Source organism: Oncorhynchus keta, chromosome 31, assembly GCF_023373465.1.
Source record: "Oncorhynchus keta strain PuntledgeMale-10-30-2019 chromosome 31, Oket_V2, whole genome shotgun sequence".
NCBI classification, from domain to species: Eukaryota; Metazoa; Chordata; class Actinopteri; order Salmoniformes; family Salmonidae; genus Oncorhynchus; species Oncorhynchus keta.
In genome coordinates this window covers 5,239,975-5,259,238 of record NC_068451.1, presented here as the reverse complement: position 1 = coordinate 5,259,238, position 19,264 = coordinate 5,239,975, and the positions used below count along the sequence as shown (strand labels likewise).

Sequence of the window (19,264 nt, the reverse complement as noted above, 5' to 3'; positions counted from 1 at the left end):
ATAATTTGGAATCAATCATTCACTATGTATGTTATGAAATCCTGAGTGGTGCAGCTGTCTAAGACACTGCATCGCCATGCTAGATGCGTCACTACAGACCCGGTTTCGATCCAGGGTTGTAATCACAACTGGCAGTGATCAGGAGTCCCATAGGGTGGGCACAATTTCTCCGGCGTCGTTAGGGGTGGGGTTTGGATGGTTAGGCCATTGTAAATAATAATGTGTTCTTATTAACTGACTTGCCTAGTTAAATGAAGTTTAAATACTATTTTTTTAAATCCTGATGTAGGTCCATGCTTTCGATGGCCCTTACAGGTCATCCCTATCCCACTTATGACACAGTTGTGGTGTTAATCTGTAATTATAATGGCTACTAATTCTTGAAGAATATCAATTATAAATGTCTCAAACTACAGCTTCAAATTCAAGTTAAAACGGCAATGTTGTTGACCTCATGTCATGGGGCTGTCAGCACCATACATTGCTCAATCTATGAATTTAAGTGTCCAGCCTTATCCCTCAGTTTAAAACCATGTGGCGGGATAACGTTTTGTTGTTTTTCGAATTAAAGAGTGGGCCTTTAACCATTGGGGAAAACAAACCTGGTGGTGCATGCACTTACCTCGGCAAACACGTAATTCCCAACTAATGCCACACGGGGGGGATTTTACACCACTGTTGATCAGCACTGACATGGAGGAAAACCTTGTCTACTGTATTGATGGAGGTGTGTAGATACAACCTAATGTATTTTTGCCCACTAACAAAAGTTGTATTATTTTCGTAACAATTTGAGATCAACATGCACTATATTACAACACCAGTAGGCTAGGCTGTATATTATTTTACTTAGAGGTTGCAGTAGATTGAACAGATGTTGCGAAATTTGGGGGCAAAAGAGATTGAGAGTCGATGTGGTGAGAAAGGCGAAGAATGAACATTAAAGAAAGAGGAGGGGAAAGGGGTGGAGAGCGCTAAATCGACAAGGGCATATAAAGGAGAGAGTGGAACGCTCGCCAAGGTACACATCTACGGAATAACCAGAGCCACTTCCGCCCACACGAAAGATGGCGGCTCCCTTGATGGAGAAATTGTCGGAATCTTTAGGTTCTCCAGAACCTGCGGTTCGCCTCATTCTGTCCGTTTTAGTCGGTGAGTTCAATTCAGTCATCTCTGACATCTTTCAGTAGATTCTCTGACATAACCATGTGCCAATGTAATATTGATTTACACCTTTTAAACAGTGCAGCAACACACACTGCTAAACCAGTTAACGTTGATGTCTCTTGCTCAGCTGCAGTGACTAGCCAGACTAACGTTAGCTAGCCAGCGAGTAGACCCGCTGGCAAGCCGAACGATAATACAATAGCTAAATGCACTTAGCTAGCCTTGTTTTGACAAGCTGACCAGACGGGCTGCAAGGTTGAGCTGGCACAAGACTAAGCAGAGCGCATTCTCTGCTCTGCTGATTCCCAGAAAACACATTATTTCATATTTTAGCTAACGTTAGTTAGCGATTATGGTAGAAAAGGTCACTTACAAGCGGTTGTAACATACAGTACGGACAGGTTTACTTTACATGGTCGGTGTAGACCAGGTTGCTGGGTGTCTTTGTCATCTCTGAACATTATTTTCTTCTGAAGTCACATTTGCAGGGATTGACTAACAAATAGTGCAGTATTTCAGTATCATTGTCTTAAATGAATTGCTGTTGCTTTTCAGCTTCTGATACCCTGATATTGTTTATTCTTGCTGTAGCCTATAATGGTAGATCTCTTGCCTTTGGCTCATGTTGTATCACAGTAGGCCCCATGTTTACAATCTTGTAAATGTCTAGAATTTATATAAACTACTATACTTACCTTTACCAGTCATTGTGATTGTGACACACTGAAGGTATCAGATTGCAAGACCTCCCCACCTCTATACTTTATGGAAGTAAATTAAATGTGATTACCAAGCTGTTAATTCTACTGCCAATGTCTACCGTTGTCAGTTACTCACACATAAACACACACACCATAAAACTGTGAGTGTGGGAGTGTGTGCAGAGTGGTTCAATTGGGAGTTTTTTTTTCTATAATACACTAACCTAAACAATATGCACCAAAAGCACATATGACTGCAAAACTACAGGCTCTTAGTTAGCAAACTGCTGTCATTGGCAGTTGTTAACCCCATTTCTTCACAGCCAAATAGCATGTGATTTCTGTGTAATGCTCAGATAATGACATTCCAGTGGCATGACTTGTCATATTCAAACATGAAAAGTCACTCTGCTTTAGGCATACAAATTGAGCTGAAGCTCTCAATTAATTTGAAGTGTCCAGGGATCCAAAACAACAATGATTGGTCAGTGTTTCCAGATTGCCACCACAGCTTAAAAAAAAAACAAAGGTCACAGATGGACATTTAACATTTTTGTAGAATGACTGAGAAGGTCAGTTCTGGTGACTTTTAAAGACATTCCACTACAATATAAATGGAATAAAATGATGCTAATACCATCTAAAATATAATTTGCCCCTCCAGCCCAAAACATATTGGTCCATATCATGATCTGGCAGGTGCACTATTTAGCTAAAAACATTAGACTATCACCTGGCTGTAGCCCAACTGATGCATCATGGTGGCTAATAAATGGGCTGAGGAATGGGGTCTACATCTGCATTTACCCCATTGGGCTAAGAATTAGCTACATTGCAAACTCTAAAAATGATCTTGTTGCTAGTTAGCATCATATTGATGACTTGAATGTCCCAAAATGCACTGTACACTATGTTACTGTAAATTCAAAATAATGTTATGTTTAGCAGTATTCCATTACAGTACATTTTACAGAAATGTATTGTTAAACCTGTTTATTTAGAATTTACAGTAATTTACAGGTACAGTTGAAGTTGGAAGTTTGCATACACTTAGGTTTGAGTCATTAAAACCTGTTTTTTAAACACTCCACAAATATCTTGTTAACAAACTATAGTTTTGGCAAGTCTGTTAGGAGATCTTCTTTGTGCATGACAAGTCATTTTTCCAACAATTGTTTACAGACAGATTATTTCACTTAATCACAATTCCAATGGGTCAGAAGTCTACATACACTAAGTTGACTATGCCTTTAAAACAGCTTGGAAAATTCCGGAATATTATGTCATAGCTTTAGAAGCTTCCGATAAGCTAATTGACATAATTTGCGTCAATTGTATGTGTACCTGTGGATGTATTTCAAGGCCTACCTTCAAACTCAGTGCCTGGTTCATCCTTGGGAGCAATTTCCAAATGCCTAAAAAGGTACCACGTTCATCTGTACAAACAATAGTACGCAAGTATAAACACCATGGGACCACGCAGCCGTCATACCGCTCAGGAAGGAGACGAGTTCTGTCTCCTAGAGATGAACGTAATTTGGTGCGAAAAGTACAAATCAATCCCAGAACAACAGCGAAGGACCTTGTGAAGATGCTGGAGGAAACAGGTACAAAAGTATCTATATCCACAGTAAAACGAGTCCTATATCCACATAATTTAAAGGCCGCTCAGCAAGGAAGAAGCCACTGATCCAAAAGTCACCATTAAAAAAAAGCCAGACTACGGTTTGCAACTGCACATGGGGACATTGTACTTTTTGGAGAAATGTCCTCTGGTCTGAAGAAACAAAAATAGAACTGTTTGGCCATAATGACAATCGTTATGTTTGGAGGAAAAAGGGGGAAGCTTGCAAGCCAAAGAACACCGTCCCAACCGTGAAGCACGGGGGTGGCAGCATGTTGTGGGGGTGCTTTGCTGCAGGAGGGACTGGTGCACTTCACAAAATAGATGGCATCAATGAGGGAGGAAAATTGTGGCAGCATCTTTAGACATCAGTCAGGAAGCAAATGGGTCTTCCAAATGGACAATGACCCCAAGCATACTTTCAAAGTTGTGGCAAAATGGCTTAAGGACAACAAAGTAAAGGTATTGGAGTGGCCATCGCAAAGCCATGACCTCAATCCTATAGAAAATTTGTGGGCAGAACTGAAAAAGCGTGCCATATTCAACTATGGGGTTGTCTGATTTTGGTGTTCGGCTACTCGTGGTGTTGGCTGAGAAAGTACATGTGGACAGCAGCATCTTCAGAGTGCGTCTCGGCAGAGGCATTTTTCAGCGTTAAACATTTTTTTGGGTTGTGTGGGCAACAATTTTATATAGTTGCGCAGCCTGTGCGAGCAGTCAAAAGTGCGTGCAGAGTCTCCGTATGCATTGACTACGTTGGGTGGGAGACACGGTACGAAACCATTTATAAGAAATAAAATCAAAAGTTCATTAGATCTTGTGGTATGAATTGTGTATACGGTACAGAACCTCGGCCCCGGCGGGCCCCAGACCAATTGCATCCCTGGGTGTGCACTGATAAACGTCTCCGTTTTATCTTGAGGTTGTAGCACTGAACTACAAGGTCATCATTTTGCTGTCAGCACTAAGGGCTCTTGTCTAGAATGATTCACTCGTGTTGATTCACTCGTGTTGATTCACATGTTAACTGTCTCCTCCTTTCTCTCTTTCTGTCGTTCCTTCAGGGTACCCCTGTGCCCTGCTGTACCGGCAATTCTTCTTCCACCAGCCACCCACTGTCATTCACTTATACCACGCCATCTCCGGACTGTCTCTGGCAGCTTTCAACTTTGGTGAGACGCAAAGGGACAGAGGGAGGGGACGGAGGGAGGCAAATAGAGGGAGGCAAAGAAAGGAGGTGGGGAAGTGGTTTGGGGGATGGAGAGAGGAAATGAATGAAGGTGGAAGTTGGTAGGTATTTCAGCTCATGCTTATACATTTGTAATACGTTAAAATGATTAAGAAGTTTGCTATGACCAGGAGCTTGTTTTTGAGCAGGGCTACATGAAATAGCTAAATAGTGTCATCAATAACTTTTAACAATATTGGAACATCAGAACTTCAGGTGACGGGGAGGTGGGAGAGCAGGTGGGTTGTTGAGAAAACAATCAAATTGTATTTGTCATATGCGCCGAATACAACAGGCTTTACAGTGACATGCTTACTTACAAGCCCTTAACCAATAATGGAGTTTAAGACAATCCCCAAAAAATTAAGAGATAACAAATAATTAAAGAGCAGCAGTAAATAACAATAGCAGGGATATATACAGGGGGTACCGGCACTGTGTGTGTGGGGGGGGCACCGGTATCGAGGTAATTATGTACATGTAGGTAGAGTTATTAAAGTGGCAATGCATAGATAATAGAGTAGCAGCAGTGTGGGGAGCCATTTGATTAGCTGTTCAGGAGTCTTATGTAAGTTCAGCCAGGTGGCTGGTGAATGAGTAGTGGGGTGTGGGGAATGGGTAATGATTTCCTTATGGTGGTTATGTTGGCAGGGAAACTTATGCGGAGTTGGGATGTGGACCTATTTTCTTGGTGTTAACTCCAGAGTGGGGGAGGATATTGACAGGGTAAAGTGGCTCATTTCTGAAAACAGTTTGCCTCACCATTACTTTGCAGCAGTGGGAGTAGGATTGGAAAAATCTGGAAACTTTCAATAAATTCCCTGCTCTTCCAGAAATCCTGGTTCCTTCCTGATTCTGGCTACTCTCCAACTGGGATTTCTGGGGAAAACCAGGGAATTTATTGCAATATTTTTGCGACCCTATGTAGAAGCATCCCCCCTCCCCAGCTCTGATCTCCCCCCCCACACACACACCACCCACCCCAAAGAAATGTGGTCTCTATTTGTTTCAAATGAAATATGTTGGTGTTTTGTAGCTTTGATTATTGCTTCAGTGCCTTCCATGCCATACTAAGAAAAACCCCTAGTGTGTAACGCTGCAAGGGAACAGGGCCTAGAACAGGACAGTATCTTAAGGGTGGGATCTTTATATTTCAGGGATGTCAAACTCATTTTGACCCGCAAGCCTGATTCAGTCTTCACCGAGGTCCGGCGGGCTGCACATACAATTTGTTATATTTCCTCACCGTCAAAATGACCAAAATACAGTCCTCTATCCATAGTTTTTGGAGTATTCCATGCCCCCTGACTTTCTAGCTTCCGTTTCACTGATTGTTAGAAAGCTGGACAAAGTGAAGAGACTATAAATGTAAGTCCTTTATCATTTCTACACAGTTTTGATTTGGTTGAGCTTTTGGTTGCATATTTTGGGGAATATTCAGAGGTGGACTTTCCATGGGAATGAACAGAAATGTATGCAAATGAATATTAATACGATTTTAAATGTAGATGTGTTTTGCATTGGATATTTTTACAATATATGGAGACAAACAAACCTTTTACCTTATCATAAGTAGACATAATTGTAAATGATTAAATCCTTCCAATAGAAATGTAAAAAAAAACAATTTAGTTACGAATTTATTTCACTGAACAACACAAGGGAATATTGAATGATCCCCAATGATCCATCGCAGCTCCCAAAACCATTTTCAACATACATCTGTAAAATGATAGTCTAGAAACTAAAGCTTTGGTTGTCTTCCTCTCAGGCTTCCATGTCTTCTCCCCGGACCTCCTCAATGTCCGCCTCTTGAACATCAGTCTTTGAGGCCTCATCTTCACTGTTACTTTCCAACCTTGTTGAGGATGGCTCATTGTCAGGCTAAAAAAGCCTTACATTTGCCCGGATGGCCAACAATTTATCAACCCTTGTATTGGTAAGCCTGTTGTGTGCTTTGTGTGTGTTCCCAAACAAGGACCGGTTGCGCTCTGAGGTGGGTGATGTTGGTGGGATTTGGAGGATGGAGGCAACGGGGGAAAGAGCCTCAGATCCACAAAGTCCCTTCCACCAGGTGGCTGATGAGATATGTTGGCACGGCTGCCATATTGCATCTCCATCCCAAAGCCCTTGCTTGGAAGTGTACAGTTGTGGCCAAAAGTTGAGAATGACACATATTAATTTCCACAAAGTTTGCTGCTTCAGTGTCTAGATATGACAAAAATATGTTACTATGGAATACTGAATTATAATTACAAGCGTCAAAGGCTTTTATTGACAATTACATGAAGTTGATGCAAAGAGTCAATATCCGAAAGTCTTTGCCTCACTGTGCATGCTGTCAGATGCACTCACACCTGCCTGCTGCCATTCCTGAGTTTGCAAGCCCTGTACTGGTGTTGTCCCGATCCTGCAGCTGAATCAACTTTTGGAGACGGTCCTGTGGCCCTGAAGCCTTCACTGGAAAAGTTGAACCGCTTTCCTTGAAGTTCCTGATGATCCAATAAATGGTTGATTTAGGTGCAATCTTACTGGCAGCAATATCCTTGCCTGTGAGCAATGATGACGGCACGTGTTTCCTTGCAGGTAAGCATGGTTGACAGAGGAAGAACAATGATTCCAAGCACCACCCTCCTTTTGAAGCTTCCAGTCTGTTATTTGAACCCAATCAGCATGACTGAGTGATCTCCAGCCTTGTCCTCGTCAACACTCACACCTGTTAACGAGAGAATCACTGACATGTCAGCTGTTCCTTTTGTGGCAGGGTTGAAATGCAGTGGAAATGTTTTTGGGGAATTCCGTTCATTTGCATGGCAAAGAGGGACTTTGCAATTAATCTGATCACTCTTCATAACATTCTGGAGTATATGCAAATTGCCATCATACAAACTGAGGCCGCAGACTTTGTGAAAATTAATATTTGTCATTCTCAACTTTTGGCCACGGCTGTACATTGCCAGACTACCAAGAACCTTGCCCTCATCCAGGCCAAGGTGGCGAGACACGGTAGTGATGACACCATAGGCCTTGTTGAACTCTGCACCAGACAGGATGCTCTTGCCAGCATACTTGGGGTCCTAGATGTACACTGCGGTGTGTATGGGCTTCAGGTAGAAGTCTTCACGCTTTTTTATGTATTTCAGAACTGCAGTTCCCTCTGCTTGGAGCAACAGTGAAGTGGACAGGGCAGTATGGATTTCTTCTCTTACATCTGCAAGCAGAGTCTGAACATCAGACAGGATGGCTTTGTCTCCCTCAATCTATGCAATGGCTACTACTATAGGTTTCAGGCTGCTTACCACTCTCTCCCAAAATACATCATCCAGGAGGATCCTCTTGATGGGGCTATCCATATCAGCATACTGTGATGGGGCCGTTTCTTGGAGCGACTCCTTCCCCTCCAGGAGACTGCCAAACATGACAACACCACCCCAATGGGTGTTGCTGGGCAGCTTCAATGTGGTATTCTTATTCTTCTCACTGCTTGGTGAGGTAGATTGCTGCTATAACTTAATGACTTCCCTTCTACAATGTAGAGACCGGTGTGTCTGTGCTCTTGTAGAATACTGGTTGAGGGGTGGCGTGATGTAGTTAATTATTCCTTGCCCATGAACATTCAACCACCATTCAGAGATGATTGCAATACAGTCTGCTTTCTCTGATTTGCTTGACCTTCACTTGAACTCTGCATCCAGTCAATGAGTAGATAAAGCACTTCTGGTTGGGGGGTTTTATGCTGGGCGAAGAACATTCAGAAATCTCTTCCAATACCTGTCAGCATCAGAAGTGAAACAGGTGCATACACAGCTGGAGCAAGATATTCATCAGCATTTCTTTGACTATGTTCCTCCACTGAGTAAAAAAAAAAAACTTTTGATTCCAGGAAGACCATGAGCTGTTGCTATCGATAAGGTGTCTGGTTCATAATTTTCACCTCGAATAGAAGTAGAGGGACTTTTGTCAGGGGTTGCTGAACTTTATGCACTTGGCCAGATTCTGGATTTTTTTCTTTCATCACATTCCCAGTGGGTCAGATGTTTACATGCTATCAAATACTAATTGAGTGTATTACCTTTTTAAATGATTTAACTTGGGTCAAATGTTTTGGGTAGTCTTCCACAAGCTTTCCACAATAAGTTGGGTGCATTTTGTCCCATTCCTCCTGACAGAGCTGGTGTAAATGAGTTAGGTTTGTAGGCCTCCTTGCTCACACGCTTTTTCAGTTCTGCCCACAAATTTTCTATAGGATTGAAGTCAGGGCTTTGTGATGGCCACTCCAATACCTTGACTTTGTTGTCCTTAAGCCATTTTGCCACAACGTTGGAAGTATGCTTGGGGTCATTGTCCATTTGGAAGACCCATTTGCGACCAAGCTTAAACTTCCTGACTGATGTTTTTGATGTTGCTTCAATATGTCCACATAATTTCCTCATGAAGCCATCTATTTTGTGAAGTGCACCAGTCCCTCCTGCAGCAAAGCCCCCCCACAACATGATGCTGCCACCCCCGTGCTTCACGGTTGGGATGGTGTTCTTTGGCTTGCAAGCCTCGCCCTTTTTCCTCCAAACATAACGATGGTCATTACGGCCAAGCAGTTCTATTTTTGTTTCATCAGACCAGAGGACATTTCTCAAAGTACGATCTTTGTCCCCATGTGCAGTTGCAAACCGTAGACTGGATTTTTATGGAGATTTTTGGAGCAGTGGCCTCTTCTTTGCTGAGCGGCCTTTCAGGTTATGTTGATATAGGACTCATTTTACTGTGGATATATATACTTTTGTACCAGTTTCCTCCAGCATCTTCACAAGGTCCTTTGCTGCTGTTCTGGGATTGATTTGCACTTTTCGCACCAAATTACGTTCATCTCTAGGAGACGCGTCTTATTCCTGAGTGGTATGCCGGCTGCGTGGTCCCATGGTGTTTATACTTGCGTACTATTGTTTGTACAGATGAACGTGGTACCTTTTTTAGGCGTTTGGAAATTGCTCCCAAGGATGAACCAGACTTGTGGAGGTCTCTTTATTTTTTATTTTCTCATGATGTCAAGCAAAGAGGCACTGAGTTTGAAGGTAGGCCTTGAAATACATCCACAGGTACACTTCCAATTGACTGAAATGATGTCAATTAGCCTATCAGAAGCTTCTAAAGCCATGACATCATATTCTGGAATTTTCCAAGCAGTTTTAAAGGCATAGTCAACTTAGTGTATGTAGACTTCTGACCTATTGGAATTGTGATACAGTGAAATCTGTAAACAATTGTTATAAAAATGACTTGTTATGCACAAAGTAGATGTCCTAACCGACTTGCCAAAACTATAGTTTGTTAACAAGAAATTTGTGGAGTGGTTGAAACACTTTGGTTGGAGTCATTGAAACTAGTTTATGAAAACTTCGGACTTCAACTGTATGTCAAAATATATTCACCCTTCCCGGTATTGTAATCAAAACTTACCAGAAAGCATGTAGTAGTGTAGACCGTGTAGTAGTGTGGGCTCAATAGCATGTCATTAGTTTGAGAGATCTTGAGAATCAGTTGTACATGTGATGGAAGAATGCACTGTGCATGCAGAGGGTTGCAATTCCATTGAATTGAGGATAGTTTAACCAAAATATGCCTAGAATTGCCTTGTGTGTCCCACAAAAAAGCTTCACCATTAATAAGCTAACTTTTTTTGACGAATTTAAGCAAAATGCACAGATTTCCCGGGCTTAACTTCCCATGTAAAATGTCTGGAGAAGTTTCTGATCCTTTGCAACCTTGAGCTAATTCCCCCAGAAATATGTGTGTATTTTGCTCAACTCCCCAGGGGCCGTATGTTTGACACGCCTGGATTAGCTTAAGGTCTATTGTTCAATTTGTACGCTATAGCTAACCTAACCAGTTTCCACCAAGTCATGAGTAATTGTGAAGAAGTAAAGAGTTTGACTGACTGAGGGAGTCTAGAGAGGGATGGATGGTTTGAAGTTTACATAATGGTAGGGGATTAATAACACAACCTTTTTCCCCCTTGTTCGCTGCTGCACTTGGATTTTACAGCAGGTCTGTTGCACTTTCCCTGTCTTTGTGGAATCTATCATTTTAAATACATTAATAAAAAAATCCTCTTCACATAACCTGTGACTTGCTCATCTTCAACTTGTAAGAATGCACTCTTTCTTCCTCTTTTTCTCTCTCTCTCTGTGCTAAAATCCATGTCTCTGCCCCTTTCCCTTCCTCCCTCTGTCCCACTATCATTCCACCTTTCTGTCTCTTTCAGGCACACAGCTCTATCACTCTGCATTATGCGTCCTTGTCCAGTTCCTGATGATGAGGCTTATGGGAAGGACGATAACAACTGTCCTGTCCAGCTTTATTTTTCAAATGGTGAGATTTCTCTCTCAATCTTTCTCGCTCTTTATTTGTTCTCCTTTTCTCTCAATCTCTTCCTGTGTTCTGTTGTGATGCAGGGTCAGGTGGTAGAGGCATCTTTTCTCGCCCTCTCTTTCTTGTTGCCCCTCCCTTGCTACAGTAGTTGACAAGCTGCACTGTCTGTGTAATTTCTGCTGTTCATGTTAGGATATCCTCTTCCTCTGTCCATTTTGCTTTCACTGGAGTACTCGGCACGGCCGAGCACTGCCACTTTATGACGTAATGCTCTCTCCCTCCCTCCTTTTTAAGTGTGAGACTTGATCAAAACAATTGTCCCTTCTCTCTCTGTAGGCATACCTGCTGTCAGGCTACTACTACACAGCTACAGAAGAATACGATATCAAATGGACCATGCCCCAATGTGTCCTTGCACTCAAACTTATCGGTATGGTCACCTCACCACGAACACCCTCTCTCCACTGCTCTGTACAACCTCTCTTTTTGTTTCCCACTTATTTTGTGTAACACCCGTTGCTGATTGATTATTTGTCCCTTATCCTTTTTCTTTTCTTATTGACAACTTGTGTTGTAGTAGTTGTTCATTAGCCTCAGAGATAACATGGCTCATATTTTGCGTAGTGTACTAACAATCCTACTAAACTCCGTCATGGCTTTACATCTCTGCAGCTGAGGAACATCTACAGTCAAAGTATTAACTCCAATGATCGTGGCAATCCTAGCAGCTTTCGTAACATAGTGACTGATGCCAATTGCATTCTCTTTGATTTCAGGTTTGTCATTTGATTACTATGACGGTGGCCAGGAACCAGTGAGTTGATTGATCTCTCTATTGCCATTTGATTATTGGTCAAATCTGTATTTTTTTTTTTTCTTCCCTTCTATTTGTTATTTTGCTCTCCGTGTACTTGTCTGTTTGTGCTTCAACCTTTTCCAAGTTCGTGTGTGTGTGTGTGTGTGTGTGTGTGTGTGTGTGTGTGTGTGTGTGACTTCGTCCACACATCCAGTCAGAGATGAGTTGAGGTAGCGTGTGTTTGCATTGAGGAAGTTGTCTAGTGGTCATCATTCATTACACTGTTACTCTGTTACACTACTCTGTTACAGTTGCTGCTCACCTGTTCTGTTTGTTTATGTAGGGGGCCTCCTAAATGGCACAACTTCCGACCACCGCCTATAGGGCTCTGGATGACAGTAGAGCACTATGTAGGGAATAGCGTGCGATTTGGGGACGCCCCCGTAGTCTGGTTACTGTACTGTGTGTCTTGTTTTGCCTCGCCAAAAAGCCCCACAAATGGCAGGCATGAGGTCCTGTCTACAAATATCACCACCCTCGTCTCTGTCATTTGTTGCACAATGTTTCTGTATATTTAGTCCAAATACCTTGGGTGGTTGTTGTTGCTGACTGTTGACTGTTGGACTATTGTCTTTTGTAGTGTTTTGGAAACATGCCACGGGCTTGCACTTGGAAACCCAGCAGTTTTATGCCCCCTAGTTAAATGCCTGTTAAGTAAGTCCTATTTGGTTAAATTAAGTTTGCGGTCCAACCGTTAGCAGCTTTCAATAAGAACCCTGGGTAACTGGATATGCAGGGAGCTTGTTCTTTCTCAGCCAGTGACTTTGTGTTAAAAATGCTTCTCTATTTCCTGACCTTTCTTTCACATTCCTTCTACCCTTTTCCCCTCTTTGCTTTCCCTTTCTCTGTTCTCCCTTGTCTTTTACCCAACCTTTCCCCTTTTACTCTAAATCCTCCTAAACCTCCCCTTTCTCCCTCTCCCTGGCTCCCAACCACTATTTTCACTCTCCTCCCTCTCGCTCCACCCCCACCAGTCCAAGTTGAATGAGGAGCAGAAGAGGTCAGCCCTGGCCAATGTTCCCTCTCTGCTGGAGGTTATCGGCTTCTCCTACTTCTACGGAGGCTTTCTGGTGGGACCCCAGTTCACACTGCGCAGCTACCAGAGGCTAGTCAAAGGGGAGCTCACCGACTGCCCCGGACAGCCACCTAACAGGTAGAGGAATGGATGGATGGAGGGAAGGGCGGAGGGGGGGGGGCGTGCAGAGAGAGGAAGGGGATGGATACATGGGTTTATTTAACATTCTTTTTATTTTTCTCAGTGTTATACCTGCTATGAAGCGGTTCTCCCTCGGCCTCCTCTGCCTGGTGATCTACGCAATATTTAGTCCGCACTACCCAGATAGCTATTACCTAACAGATGAGTACGACGTAAGAAAGCCTTGCTTTTGCACCAGCATTCCTGATGCTTTTACCATCACTGATTTGAAGCCAAAGCCACATTTCCAGCCGTTGTTCTGTTTGACAAATGTCACCGTCCTTAGTCAAAATGCGTGTCTCTCCAGGCGCAGCCGTTCTGGTACCGCTGTGTCTTCATCCTCCTTTGGGCCAAAGTCATCCTGTACAAATATGTGAGCTGCTGGGTCATAGCGGTGAGTAGCAGCACTTGGTATGTATAACGTCTCATTTGGAAGCGGGTGCAGCCTGGAAATGAAACCTTTACCGACACACCTGTCTCCACATACCTGTCATTGTCACTCAGAATAGTTCCACTGGGGCACACCTACGTCAGATCAGGTGAGAAGAAACTGGTCTGGGAGCCCAGTATATCAGTGGTACCCTATATTTAGGTTTTTCAGGAAGAAGTTATTTAAGTGTTTGGTGTGTGTTTTTTTTTTTTTTGTTACTCAGGAGGGTGTCTGTATACTCTCTGGGCTCGGCTATAATGGGCTGGGTCAGAATGGCGAGCACCAATGGGACGCCTGTGCAAATATGAAGGTGTGGACGTTTGAGACCACACCCCTTTTCACAGGCACCATCGCCTCCTTCAACATAAACACCAACGCCTGGGTGGCCAGGTTAGTGCCTGACTAAAACTCAAACTATTTATGGCCAGGTTAGTTCTTTATGGGATCCGTACTGTAACCATTTTAAATTCCACCTTAATTGGGTAAGAATGTCCCAGGGATCTTGGATAGCAAGGACCTTAGTGCCTGATTAAAATCATGCATGGCTAGGTTAGTACCTGACTAAAATCATGCATGGCCAGGTTAGTGCCTGACTGAAACTAAAGTTGCTAAAGGTCCCTTTCAAAATAGATTGTATCTTACTGAGACTAAGCTGTATAAATAAAGGTTTAATAAAACATTTTTTACTGGTATATCTAACAATATTTGGTGGTTTATAACATTCCTCCAGGCACGTGTTTAAGCGGTTGAAGTTCCTGGGCAATAAGCTCCTGTCTCAGGTGACCGCGCTCGCGTTCCTGGCCATCTGGCATGGCACGCACTCTGGATACCTCCTCTGCTTCTCCATGGAGTTCATCATCGTAAATGTGGAGAGACAGGTATGAGTAAATATTGGAATGATTAGAATTCTAATAAAGCACTACTTGAATACTGAACTTCCTGCTTTACTCCTATGGGTACACTCAATATGTCCACCTATCACAGAACAGTGACTTGATTAGGAATGGCTGTTCTAGTAATTATATTTCTATGGAAACGAGCACCAGAGATTGAGAGAATCCTGAGGAGCCAGGAAAATGCCGCCTCACTTATTTTGCTTTCAAAGTTGTGCACGGCAATGTCTTGACCACGGTGGGAATGTACCGTATTTATTTAACCTTTTTTACATTTAAGCAGGTAAGGTTAAGAAACCTATTTTGCGAGGGCGACCTGACCCTCAGTAGTCAACATAGTTGCGTCAAACATTGGGAGCATGTAAACCGTGTGCTTGGCATTTCATCTTTCTCTTTGTGATGTTTTCCAAACTCTGGACCTGTGAATTTTAAGCCTCAAGAGGAGAACCTGTCGGTGCTAATCTATTTTCAAGCGGATCTACCAAGGGTCAAGATCTCCATTTAAGCTATTGGAGGATTCTCAAACTCTCTGCCCTGTATGCGTTACTGGATTACTGTGTGTGCGTCCGTGTCCATAACTATATCTTTATGCTGTATGCGGATCCCTATTTGTCTCAGGCCCAAGCGCTGGTGAGGGACAGTCCCCTGCTGACCCGCCTGGCCAACAGCCCTCTCTACCCCCTCATCTACCTGGTCCAGCAGTTCATCCACTGGCTCTTCATGGGTTATCCTTTGGTGCCCTTCTGCCTCTTCACCTACGACAAGTGGCTCAGGGTAATAAAAAGCTTAGAGCGCGTTATAAGCCTTCGGAATGTTGTCATAATCACATCGCAACACATAAATGTTCCGACTCTTTATTTACTTTAAAGTGGCTAAAGGTAGCTGGCAGTTTGTAATGCCACAAACATGTTAGAACTCAGATTATTGTGTGCTAAATGCAGTTGTCTGGCATATGTTTAAACTCTTGACTTGTGTTGGGGAAATGGATGTCTTGATGAGGATTTAATGTGCTCTGTTTGTCTTTCTGTTTTGCAGGTGTATTCATCCATTTATTTCTGTGGCCACATATTCTTCTTCACATTGTATCTAGTCATCCCATATCTCCGCAATGTTCTGGTACCTAGAAAAGAACGGAGCGTGAAAAAGGAGGACTAGAACTGTTAGGTAATGCAAGCTTCTGTATACTTCTCCCAGACTTTTCTGTGTTTACAGGAAGGCTGTGGGGATTTTTTTATGGAAATTTGGATAATGATTAAAGGGATAGTACAAAATTACATTGGTTTCCTTACCGTGGAAGCTGTCTATGGACAAGGTATGACATAAATCCATGCTTTGGTTTTGTTTACCTGGCCTCTCATTTCAAATGCTAACGTTTTAGCATTTGTGGCACACATTCAATGGTAGCTGTATTAGCGTTTTTTGCACTTAATGTCCAAATCAACATAACATATAAAAAAAAAATGTAAGTTACTTATAGATGAAAACCATTTGAAACCGTGGCCAGGTAAACAAAACGAAAGCATTGGTTGCTTTCATACCTTGTCCAAAGACTGCTTACAGGATAAGGAAACCAATATGCCATTTTGTAACTTGGGTGAACTAGCCCTAAAACTGACAATTATATTTTTTTTATCTGAGAGAAAAAAACTGAGCTTGTAATGTTTCATAATGCGACATATCTAATGTAGGTGTCACCAAAGCTGTGTGGTATACATCTCAGAAATGTATGATTTTTGACTACTTGCAACTTTAGGAAATGAAGCGTCCCCTCCCAACAGTGCTGTACTGCCCGTACAATGATTTCTGCCTTCGTTGAGACATTACCAACTTTACCCTCTTCATGTAAAAATGAAAAAATGCTATTGGGTAAACGATCTACTTAAAATGAAGTTGAAAGTCCTAAAAGAAATGTATTTAAACTATTATTCATAATTCTCGATTTTATACGATTTTCGTCCCAGCCCTAGTTTACTTACATCCTTGTCAAAACATTCCCTAAGTTCCGGTTATTCATTACGGTCTCCATATTGGCAAAAGGTAGTTTCCAGATAATTAATTCAACTTAAAGGCATAGTTCACCACAAAATTGACTTGACAGATGTTTTCATACTTCATAAATGGTATGAATTCAAAATATGCAGATCTAAAATGAATGGGAAAGATTCTGATCCAAATGCTGCCAATTTTTCCAATTTGTTAGAGGTTTAGGCTTACAAAGTTATCCTAATGCATATAGAGGGATCTTCACAACATCTTTATGAATAGACAGAAACAGAGGTAGAAATGTCGTTGTAGCTTATGTTACTTGTGGATATAGGATAATATTTAGGATGACGGATTGGATTTCTATTGGTCTTTTCCACCACATGCTCAAAGTGCTTTTTGTAAGGGGGGAAAGTCACCTTAATTAATCTCTCACCTCTCTTCTCTCTCTCTCTCAGGTCTCTGGCTGAATCTCCACCCAGGATGTGACTGAAGGGAACTGTGACTTTTAACTAGGAGCAGATCAGAAAATATTTTAAAGCCTTTAATATTATTTGTGTGTACACGTTTTTCTATTTATTTTTGTGATTTGGAAAGGATGCACGTTTTTTGAGACCAGGGAGATGAGGGTACAGGAAAACCTTTGTGCCACAATTGTGAGCCAATCGCGGGGTGTATTCTTGATTTTAGGGAACTTGGGAGACTGACGTCTTGTATACACAGAATATTGCACTCGCCACTCACGGGCTCTGGGTCCGTAGACTGCTCTGTTTTTATGATCTCTCTTCCTGTTTCAACCCTCCCCTCAAGTCCATGTAGACGGAGTATACAAAACATCCTAATATTGAATTGCGCGCCCCCCAGCCTCAATTCGTCGGGCATGGACTCTACAAGGTGTTGAAAGCGTTCCACAGGGATGCTGGCCCATGTTGACTCCAGTGCTTCCCACAGTTGTGTCAAATTGACTGGATGTCCTTTGGGTGGTGGATCATTCTCGATACACATGCGAAATTGTTGCGTGTGGAAAAACCCAGCAGCGTTGCAGTTCTTCACAAGCCGGTGCGCCTGGCACCTACTACCATGACCCCGTTCAAAGGCACTTGAATATTTTGTCTTGCCCATCCAATGTCTGAATGGCACACATACACAATCCATGTCTCAAGGCTTAAAAATCATTCTTTGTTCTGTCTCCTCCCCTTTATCTACACTGATTTTGAAGTGAATTTAACAAGTGACATAAATAAGGGATCTGAGCTTTGCCTGATTCACCTTGTCAGTCTGTCATGGAAAGAGCAGGTATTCTTAATGTATTCTCTACTCGGTGTCGAGAACCTGCACAGACATGGCTATGGTTCAGGCACAACAGAAATGTATTTGGCACTTTCAAGATTTTATTTTAACATGCATTTTGTTGAGAGAACAAAAAAACCAAGGATTGCTGCTCTGACTGGAATTATATATTTTTGAGGAGTGTTTTCATTGATCTGTTGGCCAACACTCATAAGAAGCACTGTAAAACACTGTACACACTAACATGTGACTCAAGAATGGCCTTGTATTATCAACGAATGTTTTTACGTTTTATTCTGGTTTCAGTTCAGATTTTGTTTCCGTTATTTCGTGATGAGACTGGATTTTATAGCTATTTTAGGAGGGTTTTATGATAGACCATTTTGTAGCTTTGGATAAGATTCCATGAAGGGATTCAATGCTTTCCTCCTCCCCCATCCCCCTCTCCTCGTGGCTTTGTCTGCCATTCACCATCCTCCTATCACTCCATGTCCACCACACACCCTTCCTGGCTGTCTCTGAACAAACTGGGAAACAAACTCACAACTAAAACAACAGGTAACCAAAACCACCACTTTTACATTGAGTGACATTACCATACCAATGTCAACAGCATCACCCGTGGTCTCCAGTGAGATCTAGCACCGTCCTCTATCTTTCTTAAGACTTGGTCAAAACAATCTCCCTAACCACTGACGCAAGGTCAGATCTAGAATGTTTGACCTGTCAGATACTCTGTTCCTACATCTGTGTTAAGAGGCAACTTCTACCACGATCCTTTTCCAATGCAGAGACATATTGGGAGAGCAGTGACTCACTGTAGCAACAACCCAGATTTTAATAATATTTATACTTGTGGTAATAATTAATTGATGTGAATTAATTGTTATTCCAGAGACTACTTTTTTGCCTTATTGCTACCAAATGTACAAGGGAAAAGAAATGGAGAAAAAAAAAACAATTTTAAATAAAGTTTTTGTAATGTTCATTAAAATGCTGGATTTTAAAAACCAAAGAGGTCTGTGTGTCAGTGGTGTATAGTATTTTTACTTAAGTAGTTTTTGGGGGTGTATGTACTTTACTATTTATATTTGACTACTTTTACTTCACTACATTCCTAAAGAAAATAATGTACTTTTTACTCCATACATTTTCCCTGACACCCAAAAGTACCCATTACATGTTGAGTGCTTAGCAGCACAGGAAAACGGTCCAATTTACACACTTATCAAGAGAACACACATGGGAATCCCTATTGCCTCTGATTTGGCAGACTCACTAAACACACTGTACATTGTCTGAGTGTTTGTGTACCTGTGGCTGTCTACATTTTTAAAAACAAGAAAATGGTGTCTGGTTTGCTTTATATTAGGGAATTTTAAATTATTTGTAATTTTGATACTTAAGTATATTTTAGCAGTGCATTTACTTTTGTTATTTAATTATATTTAGACCCAAATACTTTCGACTTACTCCAGTATTTTACTGGGTGACTAACTTGAGTGACTTTCTATTAAGGTATCTACTTTTA

The 19,264-nt window shown here is 42.0% G+C and overlaps 1 protein-coding gene across 2 annotated transcripts; it reads left to right on the top strand.

Moving 5' to 3' along the window:
• Nucleotides 1-876: 876 nt before the first annotated feature.
• Nucleotides 877-18,748, top strand: LOC118364249 (lysophospholipid acyltransferase 5-like). Of its 2 annotated transcripts, XM_035745630.2 has the most exons (13): nucleotides 885-1,152; nucleotides 4,557-4,664; nucleotides 10,980-11,086; nucleotides 11,423-11,516; nucleotides 11,863-11,900; nucleotides 12,917-13,095; nucleotides 13,202-13,310; nucleotides 13,445-13,531; nucleotides 13,791-13,957; nucleotides 14,298-14,445; nucleotides 15,079-15,234; nucleotides 15,496-15,624; nucleotides 16,902-18,748. In XM_035745630.2, the coding sequence occupies exons 1-12, from the start codon at nucleotides 1,068-1,070 to the stop codon at nucleotides 15,613-15,615; spliced, it is 1,398 nt and encodes a 465-aa protein (XP_035601523.1). In that variant the 5' UTR covers nucleotides 885-1,067; the 3' UTR covers nucleotides 15,616-15,624; nucleotides 16,902-18,748. The 2 variants fall into 2 exon arrangements, with proteins under 2 accessions (XP_035601524.1, XP_035601523.1); XM_035745631.2 differs by lacking the exon at nucleotides 4,557-4,664 and having other exon boundaries at nucleotides 877-1,152.
• The last annotated feature ends 516 nt before the right edge of the window (nucleotides 18,749-19,264 follow it).